This window comes from Heterodontus francisci, chromosome 5 (assembly GCF_036365525.1).
Source record: "Heterodontus francisci isolate sHetFra1 chromosome 5, sHetFra1.hap1, whole genome shotgun sequence".
NCBI classification, from domain to species: domain Eukaryota; kingdom Metazoa; phylum Chordata; class Chondrichthyes; order Heterodontiformes; family Heterodontidae; genus Heterodontus; species Heterodontus francisci.
Genome location: NC_090375.1, coordinates 61,089,888 through 61,102,628, shown reverse-complemented (window position 1 = coordinate 61,102,628; position 12,741 = coordinate 61,089,888). Strand labels below are relative to the sequence as shown.

At 45.9% G+C, this 12,741-nt stretch overlaps 1 protein-coding gene across 2 annotated transcripts in view; it reads right to left on the bottom strand.

Annotated features, from left to right (window-relative positions):
* Positions 1–12,410, bottom strand: part of smarcc1a (SWI/SNF related, matrix associated, actin dependent regulator of chromatin, subfamily c, member 1a) — a 305,946-nt gene extending 293,536 nt beyond the window's left edge. The window contains exon 1 of one of the 2 annotated variants that reach the window (XM_068031537.1): positions 12,219–12,410. In XM_068031537.1, coding sequence (XP_067887638.1) covers positions 12,219–12,353 — 135 coding nt within the window. In that variant the 5' untranslated portion in view covers positions 12,354–12,410. The remainder of the gene's footprint in view (positions 1–12,218) is intronic. The other variant, XM_068031536.1, reaches the window with a different exon arrangement.
* Positions 12,411–12,741: the final 331 nt, after the last annotated feature.

Below are 12,741 nucleotides of genomic sequence, written 5' to 3'. Positions count from 1 at the left end.
CAGATTTATGCCAAAACTTGCTGGAATAGTCATTTGAACACACCACAGTGGTAATTCAGAAGCTGCGCATTCAATGGGCAATGAAATAACCCAAACACCAAAAGCTAAAACATCCATGATGATGCAATGGATTCCAGCTGGAGATTACTGTATTAAATATATTATTTGGGCATGAATTCAAATTAACATTTAAGAGACCTGGATAATGGGATAATCTGCCAAGAAACAGCAGTCAGGAAATGCCTGAAAATTAGTTCAACCCTGTGCTCCAAGACAACAGTTGTCTTTTTAAAAAGACACGGTCAAGTACTTGACTTTTTTCCCCATACTCAGAACGTGAGCATCACTGGCAGGGCTGGCTTTTACTGCCCATCCTTAGCTGGTGAAACTGAGTGGCTTGTATAGGTCACTTGAACTTGTGCTGTGGAACTGGAATCACTTCTATGCCAGACCAGGTATGGACGAGTTCAAAATGACCTTCCATAACAGACTTGATTAAACCAGTGGGTTTTTAAAAGGACGATCTGACAGCTACATGGCCACGTTCAGCAACAGCATTCATTTCCAGATCTTGAAACAATACTATTTCTCAAACTGTCATGTGGAATTGAACTCATGCCCTCTGATTAGAAGTCCAGTCATCTGGGTTACTGGTCCAGTAAGCATTACATTGCAGCACCCTCATTTTGTAATGGATAAAAATTCTGTTTCAGATCAGCTACAGGGCATTCAACCAGCTCTTCTACCTTCACAATTGCCTCAATTTCTGGTTGTTCTGTCAAATTAAGGGAGGTGGTGGCATAGTGGTATTATCACTGGACTAGTAATCCAGAGACCCAGGGTATTGATCTGGAGACATGGGTTCAAATCCCACCACAGCAGAAGGTGGAATTTGAATTTAATTAATTAATCTGGAATTAAAAGCTAGTCTAATGATGGCCATGAAACCATTGTCAATTGTTGTAAAAACCCATCTGGTTCACTAATCTCCTTGAAGGAAGGAAATCTACTGTCCTTACCTGGTCTGGCCCACATGTGACTCCAGACCCACAGCAATGTGGTTGACTCTTACATGCCCTCTGAAATGGCCTAGCAAGCCACTCACTCAGTTGTACCTAACCGCTACAAAGTCAATAAAAAGGAATGAAACTGGACGAACCACCTGACATCGACCCGGGCACCGGAAATGACAAAGGCAAACTCAACCCTGTCGACCCTGCAAAGTCTTCCTTACCAACATCTGGGAGCTTGTGCCAAAGTTGGAAGAGCTGTCCCACAGACTAGTTAAGCAACAGCCTGACAGTCATACTCACGGAATCATACCTTACAGACAACGTCCCAGACACTGCAATCACTAGTTCTGGTATGTCCTGTCCCACCAGGACAGACCCAGCAGAGGTGGTGGCACAGTGGTCGAAAGTAGGGAAGGAGTTGCTTTGGGAGTCCTCAACATCGACTCTGGACCCCATGAAGTATCAGGTCAAACATGGACAATCCTACTGATTACCACCTACCACATTCTCCCAGCTGTTGAGTCAGTCCTCCATGTTCAGCACCACTTGGAAAAAGAACAGCGCAAGGGCACAAAATGTACTCTGGGTGGGGGACTTGAATGTCCATCACCAAGAGTGGCTCAGTAGCACCACTACTGACCGAGCCCTAAAAGACATAGCTGCTAGACTGGATCTGCGGCAGGTGGAGAGAGAACCAACACGAGGGAAAAACATACTTGACCTTGTTCGCACCAATCTGCCTGCCGCAGATGCTTCTGTCCATGACTGTATTGGTAGGAGTGACCACCGCACAGTCCTTGTGGAGACGAAGTCCCGCCTTCACATTGAGGATACCCTCCATCGTGTTGTGTGGCACTATCACCGTGCTAAATGAGATAGATTTCAAACAGATCTCGCAATGCAAAACTGGGCATCCATGAGGCGCTGTGGGCCAGCAGCAGAATTGTACTCCACCACAATCTGTAACCTCATGGCCCAGCATATTCCCCACTCCACCATTACCATCAAGCCAGAAGATCAACCCTGGTACAATGAAGAATGCAGGAGGGAATGCCAGGAGCAGCACCAGGGATACCTAAAAATGAGGTATCAACCTGCAGAAGCTACAACCACAGTCTACTTGCATTCCAAACTGCATAAGCAGCATGCAATAGACCGAGCTAAGCGATCCCATAACCAACGGATCAGATCTAAGCTCTGCAGTCCTGCCACATCCAGCTGTGAATGGTGGACAATTAAACAACTAACTGGAGGAGGTGGCTCCACAAATATTCCCATCCTCAATGATGGGGGAGCCCAGCACATCAGTGCAAAAGATAAGGCAGAAGCATTTGCAAACAATCTTCAGCCAAAAGTGCAGAGTTGATGATCCATCTCAGTCCCCAGCATCACAGATGCCAGACTTCAGCCAATTTGATTCACTCAGTGTGAATCGAAGCAACGACTGAAGGCACTGGATACTGCAAAGGCTATGGGTCCTGACAATATTCGGGCAATAGTACTGAAGACCTGTGCTCCAGAACTTGCCGCACCCTGAGCCAAGCTGTTCCAGTACAGCTACAACACTGGCATCTACCCTACAACATGGAAAATTGCCCAGGTAAGTCCTGTACACAAAAAGCAGGACAAGTCCAACACAGCCAATTACCGCAATCAGTCTACTCGCAATCATCAGCAAAGTGATGGAAGGGGTCATCAACAGTGCCATCAAGCAGCACTTGCTTAGCAATAACCTGCTCAGTGACACTCAGTTTGGGTTCCGCCAGGGCCACTCAGCTCCTGACCTCATTACAGTCTTGGTTCAAACATGGACAAAAGAGCTGAACTCCAGAGGTGAGGTGAGAGTGACTGCCCTGGACATCAAGGCAGCATTTGACCAAGTATGGCATCAAGGAGCCCGAGCAAAACTGGAGTCAATGTGCATCAGGGGGAAAACTCTCTGCTGGTTAGAGTCATTCCTAGCGCAGAGGAAGATGGCTGTGGTCGTTGGAGGTCAATCAACTCAGCTCCAGGACATCACTGCAGGAGTTCCTCAGGGTAGTGTCCTAGGCCCAACCATCTTCAGCTGCTTCATCAATGATATTCCTTCAATCATAAGGTCAGAAGTGGGGATGTTTGCTGATGATTGCACAACGTTCAGCACCATTCGCATCTCCTCAAATACTGAAGTAGTCCATGTAGAAATGCAGCAAGACATGGACAATACCCAGGCTTGGGCTGATAAGTGGCAAGTATCATTTGCGCCACACAAGTACCAAGCAATGACCATCTCCAACAAGAGAGAATCTAACCATCTCCCCTTGACATTCAATGGCATTACCATCGCTGAATCCCCTATCAAAATCCTAGGGGCTACCATTGACCAGAAACTGAACTGGAGTAGCCATATAAATATCGTGGCTACAAGAGCAGGTCAGAGGCTAGGAATCCTACGGCGAGGTAACTCACCTCCTGACTCCCCAAAGCCTGTCCACCATCTACAAGGCACAAGTCAGGAGTGTGATGGAATACTGTCCACTTGCCTGGATGGGTGCAGCTCCAACAACACTGAAGAAGCTCAACACCATCCAGGACAAAGCAGCCCGCTTGACTGTTTGTGGATGGTGTGCCATTCACTCCCTCCACCACCGACACACAGTGGCAGCAGTGTGTACCATCTGCAAGATGCACTGCAGCAACGCACCAAGGCTCCTTCGACAGCAGCTTCCAAACCCGCGACCTCTACCACCTTGAAGGACAAGAGCAGCAGATGCATGGGAACACCACTACCTGCAAGCTCCCATCCAAGTCACACACCATCATGACTTGGAACGAAATCGCCGTTCCTTCACTGTCGCTGGGTCAAAATCCTGGAACTCCCTTCCTAACAGCACTGTAGGTGTACCGACCTCACATGGACTGCAGCGGTTCAAGAAGGCAGCTCACCACCACCTTCTCAAGGGCAATAAATGCTGGCATAGCCAGTGACACCCACTTCCCATGAATGAATAATTTTTTAAAAATTGCCGATAAGCTTATTGCTTGGCAAGGACTGAATCCCAGCCAAACCACTCAAGCACGGAAATTCAAATCTACTGCCACACTTTTATGACCTCCTTCTTTGCTGGAAAGTAGGCTCTGTTCTAACAGGAGATGCAAGATAGCAAAATCATCACACCATAGAAAAACAAAGGCAACAGAGGAGACTGCAACAACTGCAAGGACATCTCACTCCTTAGCCTCACAGGGAAGGCCTTTGCTAGGGTCATAGTGAAAACTCCATTTACTTGCAGACCAAGTGTACCCAGAAGCACAGTATGGCTTTTGTGCCAGCAGATCTATTGTGGAGATGAACTAGTCAGCTGCAAGAGAAGTGTAGAGAATAAAGTATATCCCTTTACTTTCGCAGATCTCACTAAGGCATCTGACAGTCAGCAGAGCAAGGCTCTACAAGATTTTGAGAAAAGTTGGCTGTGCACCGAAGCTCCTCAGTCTCATCCACTCCTTCGATGACAACATGCACTGCACAGTTTGATGGCTCCACTCCCAACAGTTTGAGTGAATAATGGAGTGAAACAGGGTTGCGTCCCAGCCCCCACTCTGGCATATTCTCCATACTCCTGACCTTCGCCTATCCTGCAGATATCGAAAGAGTCTCCTTGCACACTCCGTCAGATGGCAAGCTCTGCAATCTAACGAGGCTGAAAGCAAAGACAAAATCATGTCCTGATCAGAGAACTCCTCTACACTGATGCTGCTGTCACGCACGCTCACACAGAAACCCAACTATGATTCATGGACTGTCTCTCCTATTCCTGTAACTTGTTCTCAACGACAAGTCTCAAGAAAACTGTGGTCATGGGACAAGGTGTTGCATCTCCGCCCCTGAACACACTAAATAACGCCCCACTGGAAGTGGTTAGCAAATTCTGCTACTGTGGGTCCACTGTGACAGACAATCTTCCCCTTAATGCAAAGCTCAAGATATGCATTGAGAAGGCAGCTATCACCTTTGGACGACTCGCGAAACACACATGGGTAACCCTTCGGACCAAGCCCAGGGTTTATAAAGCCGGTGTGCTCAGAACCTTGCTGTATGGCTGTCAAGTATGGGCAACCTACAGCTATCAAAAAGCAGAAGAGTGGGTGGTGTCGTGGTAATGTCACTGGACTAGTAATCCACAGGACCACACAAATGCTCTGAGAACATCGGTTTCAATACCGCCATGATTCAGCAGATGGTGAAATTTGAGTTCAATTAATTAAAAGCTAGTCTAGTGGTGACTATGAAACCAATGCCAATCGTCACAAAAACCCATCTGTATCACAAATGCCCTTCAGGGAAGGAACTCTGCCATCCTTACCTGGTCTGGTCTACATGCAACTCCCAGACCCACAGCAATGTGGCTGACTCTTAAATGCCCTCTAAAATGGCCTAGCAAGCCACTCCATTCTGTCAAACCACTATGAATTCTAAGAAAAAGAATGACCTACACCCCAAGGACAGCAGCGGTTCAAGAAAGCAGCTCACCACCACCTTCTCAAGGGCAATTGGGGATGGGCAATAAATGCTGGTCTAGCCAACGACATCCACGTCCCACGAATGAAATGTAAAATTTTTTTTTTTAATTTCCATGTTTGTTGTCTGCATTATGGGTATAACCTGGCAGGACAAATCACAAATGCAGCAGCTCTCTCAAAGGCATAGCACCTATGTGCGTTGGCACAAATCAAACTGAGACAGCTTCAGTGGACATGTCTGCAGGATGAAAGATGGTTGCATTCCCAAGGACCTTCTGCATGGTGAGGTCACTAGGGCCAGACGACCAGGCATCCAAAGCTCTGCTTCAAGGATGCTTGCAAGTGTGACATGAAAGCCCCAAGTAACGACAATCGCACTTGGGAGCTGGCCAAAGAGGGAAATGGCGACATTTCCTGTAGGCTGGTGTGCACTACATAGAACAGGAGTAGACCTTTCGAGCCTGCTCCGCCATTCTTGAAAATCATGGCTGATCATCCAACTCAGTAACCTGTCCCCGCTTCCCCCGTATCCTTTGATCCCTTTCAACCAAAGAGCTAAACCTAAAATCCTTCTTGAAAACATACAACGTTTAAGCCTCACCTGCTTTCTGTGGTAGCAAATTGCACAGGCTCACCACTCTCTGGGTGAAGAAATTTCTCCTCATCTCAGTCCTGAAAGGTTTACCCTGCATCCCTAGACTATGACTCCTGGTTCTGGGCTCCCCCACCATTGGGAACATCGACCTGGTCAAGTCCAGTTAGAATTTTATAGGTTTCCATGAGATCCCCCCTCACTCTACTGAAATCCAACGAATATAATCCTAACCAACTCAATCTCTCCTCATACCTCAATCCCGCCATCCCAGGAATCAGTCTGCACTCCCTTTACAGCAAGAACATCCTTCCTCAGGTAAAGGAGACCAAAACTGCACACAATATTTCAGGTGTGGCCTCACCGAGACCCTGCATAATTGCAGCAAGACATCCCTGCTCCTGTACTCGAATCCTCGCGCTTACGAAGGCCAACATACCATTTGCCCTTTTTAACCACCTGTTGCAACTGCGTGTTTACCTTCAGCGACTGGCGTACGAGAACACCTTGGTCTCGTTGCATATTCCCCGCTCTGTAGCTGTTCAGGTAATAATCTGTCTTCTTGTTTTTGCTAACAAAGTGGATAACCTCACATTCGTCCACATTATACTGCATCTACCATGCATTTGCCCACTCACTCAACTTGTCCAAATCACCCTGAAGCCTCTCTGCATCCTCCTCACAACTCACCCTCCCACCCAGTTTTGTGTCATCTGCAAATTTGGAGGTATCACATTTAGTTCCCTCATCTAAACCATTAATATATATTGCGAATAGCTGGGGTCCTAGCACCGATCCCTGCAGTATCCCGCTAGTCACTGCCTGCCACTCAGGAAAAGACCCGTTTATCCCTACTCTCTTTCCTGCCCGCCAACCAATTTTCTATCCATTGCAATACATTACCCCCAATCCCATGCGCTTCAACTTTACACGCTAATCTCGTGGGACTTTGTCGAAAGCCTTCGGAGAGTCCAAATAAACCATATCCACTGGCTTCCCCTCATCAACTCTACTAGTTATATCCTCGAAGAAATCTACTAGATTTGTCAAGCATGATTTCCCTTTCGTAAATCCATGCTGACTCTGCCCGATTCTACCGCTGTTCTCGAAGTGCTCTGCTATAAAATCTTTGATAATGGACTCTAGAATTTTCCCCACTATCGACGTCAGGCTGACTGGTCTATAATTCCCTGTTTTCTCTCTACCTCCCTTTTTAAATAGTGGGGTTACATTAGCTACCCTCCAATCTGTAGGAACTGTTCCAGAGTCTATAGAATCTTGGAAGATGACCACCAATGCATCCACTATTTCTTGGGCCACTTCCATAAGTACTCTGGGATGCATACCATCAGGCCCTGGGGATTTATCGGCCTTCAATCCCATCAATTTCCCCAACACCATTTCTCTACTAATACAGATTTCCTTCATTTCCTCCCTCTCTCTAAACCCTGTGTTCCCCAACATTTCTGGTATGATATTTGTGTCCTCCTTTGTGAAGACAGAACCAAAGTATGCATTTTGTTGGTCAGCCATTCCTTTGTTCCACATCATAAATTCCCCTCTTTCCGACTGTCAGGGACCTACACTTGCCTTTGCCAATCTTTTTCTCTTAACATACCTATAGAAACTTTTGCAGTCCATTTTTATGTTCCCCGCAAGCTTACTCTTAATCAATCCTTTGGTCCTTCTTTGCTGAATTCTAAACTGCTCTTAATCCTCAAGTCTGTTCTTTTTTCTGGCAAATTTGTATGCCTCTCCCTTGGATCTAATGCCATCTCTAATTTCCCTTGCAAGCCATGGTTAGGCGACCTTTCCCGTTTTACTTTTGCGCCAAACAGGGATAAACAATTGTTGCAGTTCATCCATGCGCTCGTTGAAAGTTTGCCATTGCCTATCCACCGTCATCCTTTTAAGTAACGTCTCCCAATCCATCATAGCCAACTCGCGCCTCATACCTTCTTAGTTTCCTTTAAAAGATTCAGGACCCTCGTCTCAAAATCAACTTTGTCACTCCCCATCTTGATGAAGAACTCTATCATATTACGGTCGCTCATCCCCAAAGGGTCTTGCACAACTAGATTATCAATTATTCCTCTCTCATTACACAATACCCAGTCTAGGATGGCCTGTTCTCTAGTTGGTTCCTCAACTTATTGGCCCAGAAAACCATCCCGTATACACTCCATGAATTCCTCCTCTACGGTATTGTGACTAAATTGATTTGCCCAATCTACTTGCAGATTAACGTCCTCCATAATTACAGATATTCCTTTATCGCATGCATCTCCAATTTCCTCTTTAATGCCACTCCTAGCATCACCACTACAGTTTGGGGGTCCATATACAACCCCCCACTAATGTTTTTTGCCCCTTTGTGTTTCTCAGCTCTACCCATACAGATTCCATATCGTCAGAGCTAATATCCTTCCTCACTCTTGCATTAATTTCCTCTTTAACCATCAATGCAACTCCATCGCCTTTTACTTTTTCTCCGTCCTTCCAAAATACTGAATACCCCTGGATGTTAATTTCCCATCCCTGGTCACCTTGCAGCCATGTCTCCGCAATCCCGACTACATCATACCCGTTTACATCTATTTGCGCGATTAACTCATTCAATTTATTGCAAATGCTCCGCGCGTTAAGACACAAAGCCTTCAGGCTTGTCTTAACATTACTTGTCCCCTTCCCAATATTTTTCCACTGTGTCCCTGTTTGATTCTGGCCCTTGATTTCTCTGCCTATCACTTTTCTTATTCCCCTTACTGTCTTTTGTTCTTGTCTTTAATCCCCCCTCCTCTGACTCTTTGCAAAGGTTCCCACCACCCTGCCATTTTCGTTTCAACCCTCCCCAACCACTCCAACAAGTACTCCCCCTGGGACATCAGTTCCGGTCCTGTCTAGGTGTAACCCGTCCAGTTTGTACTGGTCCCACCTCCCCCAGAACCAGTCTCAATATCCCAGTAATCTAAAACTCTTCCCCCTCACACCATCTCTTCAGCCGCGTATTCATCCGATACATCCTACTTCTACTCTGACTAGCACATGGCATTGGTAGTAATCCTGAGACCACTACCTTGGAGGTCCTTCTTTTCAACTTACTTACTAACTCCCTATATTATGCTTTTAGGACCTCATTTTTTTTTTTACCTACATCATTTGTACCAATGTGTACCACGACCACTTTCTGTTCACCCTCCCACTTCAGAATATCCTCTAATAGCTCTGAGACATCCTTGGCCCTAGCACCAGGGAGGCAACATACCATCCTGGAGTCTAGTTTGTAGCCACAGAAACGCGCATCTATTCCCCTTACAATTGAATCCCCCATCACTATTGCATTCCCACACTTCTTACTCCTCCCTTGTGCAGCAGAGCCAACCGTGGGGCAACGAATTGAGCTGTTGCTGCATTCCCCCCAACACTATCCAAAGCAGCATATCTGTTTTGCAGGAAAATAGCCACAAGAGATTCCTGCACTGCCTGCCCAATCCTCTTGCTCAGCCTCGTGATCACCCACTCCCTTCCAGCCTGTGGGGTCTGAGCCTACGGTGTGACCACCTCTCGAGAACGTGCTATCCATGATACTCTCTGCCTCGTGGATGCTCCAGTGTCCCCAGCCGCCGCTCCAGCTCTGAAACACGGGCTTCCAGGAGCTGCAGCTGGAGACACTTCCTGCACACTTTGATCCCAAGCACTGGAATTGTTCCTGGCTTCCCACAGAGCACAAGGAGCACACCACTGCTTTGAGCTCTCCTGCCATAAAACTTAACCCTTTAAATTAAACCTTTTTTGAAGATTTTAATATCAAATAATATCAATTACTCTAGCGCCCTTCTTCCCTGGTCCTCGTTACTGCTTAACTCCCTAAACTACCGCAACAACCAGTTGCTACAGCAGCTTGGCAACAGGCTCCATAGTCAAAAACAACTCAGCATCACTTAGCAGCTTCATGTGCAGCACTTGTGGCAGAAACTGCCTCTCAAAGCCTGGCCTTCACAGCAAAAGCTGCATAAAGAGGAAAGGAAAAGTGATCTAAATGGATTGTTTGCTGCATATCTAAGATTTTTTTATGGATGGAAGGATGCCAACCCTACTTGCTCAGTAAGCCAATGCCTTTTCCAGCTTCTCCAATGAAACTGGCATTTCTTTCTTCAGTGCAAATCAGCTCACCAGTAGTTCAGTCCAAGTGGCAGCAGCAATCAGAGCAGTGTTAATACAGCAGAATGGACACGACCACTGATTGTATCAAGGGTTGAACTATGAAAACAAAATTCTCATGGTTGTGAGAAGGAACCATTCAGTGGGTTCCAGGAACTTTTGGTGTGGCGCAAGTTATGGCTTGAGTCACATTCACCACAATTTGCTTCAAAATGTGCGTGCCATTGCTGCACCACTATAATGATGTGTTATCAAGTGTAGTGTAAGAAAACTATTTGACATTCAGAAGTCTATCACTCAAGTGTTGCAAATACTGATCTGCTTCATTGATACTTTGTGCAAGTCACTAAATTTCTGATGGATACATCGGGCAATGTGCCTTCAGCTAGTTAAGCAACAGAACACATTGGACTCCTTCCTTCAGGAAGTCTCACTCGACTTAATTCTTTTGTCCAGCCACATCCAAGTCCATTTGTACTCCCAATATTGCATCAAAACTATGGCTATAGTCTAAATGCACTTGAAGATATTTAGTTTAGTGATACAGCACTGAAACAGGTCCTTCGGCCCACCGAGTCTGTGCCGACCATCAACCACCCATTTATACTAATCCTACACTAATTCCATATTCCTACCACATCCCCACCTGTCCCTATATTTCCCTACCACCTACCTATACTAGGGGCAACTTATAATGGCCAATTAACCTATCAACCATCAAGTCTTTGGCATGTGGGAGGAAACCGGAGCACCCGGAGGAAACCCACGCAGACACAGGGAGAACTTGCAAACTCCACACAGGCAGCACCCAGAATTGAACCCGGGTCGCTGGAGCTGTGAGAGAGGTTGCGGTGCTAACCACTGCACCACTAAGACATACTGCAGAAGAAACCACATATTTCAGTTTGATTGTTCCCTTAAATGAAATCTTGCAATTATTAAAACAAAAACAATTACAGGCACATCGATTTTGTTTTGCCATTCTGATTCTTCTAAACAAAACGCTTCTTCACCAAGACTAAGTCACACTCGCTCATCGCTTTTCCATCTGAAAAGAGTTTCAAAATCTAAAATAGTGATCGGAAAACAGCACCAAAATACTGCATTCAAACTGTCACTAGTAATCGCCCCTGCATTATCTATCTCCCACATTTTCTTCATATTTCCAATGTGTGCTTTATTCAATTAATCTGGACAGGAAGGAAATATATATTTAATACAAAGTTGTTCACCAACGACCCTACCTACAGTTATCCAAGCAGGCAGCTTGGATTAAACTATTTGCTTCTGCCCTCACTAACTGCATGATTCATCGTCCATTGCTGCACTCGTCTGGTTAAACATGTTATCAGTTCCTTTGCTCTGTCACGTTGACTGCTAATCCAACTAACTCCTCACGATAAACAAAATGTTTAACACACATTTACAACATAAAATATTAAGTTACAAAAATGACCGGGTGACAAAAACCTAGCATTGCACATTCTAGACTTTGAGAATTTAAATTTTGCAAACTAAAATTTTAGAAACCTTAGACACAAAATTACATTCAACTGAAATAAAAACTAAGTTCCCTAATCTCCCACCACAAACAAAAACAGCCTTACGTTAAAAAGTAGCAATGTCAGTTTACATTTCTTGTGTTAGAGAGAATAATAAATAAAAATAAATTTGACGTTTCCCCAACATAACCGACCACCTACTCTCATCCTTACCCCAACACAAAAGCGATGAACTCTTGACGCCTTCCCGACTGAAATTCAGTGAAGTCTGGACAAAAGCTAGACTTTATAAACCCAGACCGGGGAAGAGACAACTCTTCCACCTCCCCTCCATTACACCCTCCCCCGCCCGCCTTAAACTGGCACTCCGAAGGCCAAGGCCGCCATTTGACACCAGGTGAAGCCGGTTCAGTCTCTCTGGCTCGCGCCCCCGAGGCCTCAAACACTCACTTTCTTGTAGTTCTTGCCCAACCACAACCTCAGGCCGTCGAACTGCGCCACGGTTTCGGACGCCTCCAGGAACCTGACGTTCGGTCCTCCATCTTTCTTGCGCGACGCCCCCACTGCCACTGCCGCCGCCGCCATGACGCCCCTCTCCCGCTCCTCACACACAAGAAAAACAATAAGACAACAAAACCAAACTTTATTGTTCCCGTAGCGCATGCGCAGTAGTTATTCTCGGCCCACATGGAGTGTCTGCGCATGAGCACCGTCTTCAGTTGTGAAGGGAAGTCAGGATGGAAATTGTGCAAGCTCAACCTGCAATCTTGCAAATCTCCTTTCATAAGGGAGTGATTGGAGGATTGCAGACGTCACATCTCTTTCAAAAAGAGGGGAGGGTTAAACATAGAAATTGGAGTAGTCAGGCTAATGTAAGTGGTGGGAAAACTTTTAGAGACACGACATGGGACAAAATGAATTGGCATTTGGAAAAATATGGGACAATACATGAAAGCCAGCCTGGATTTGATAA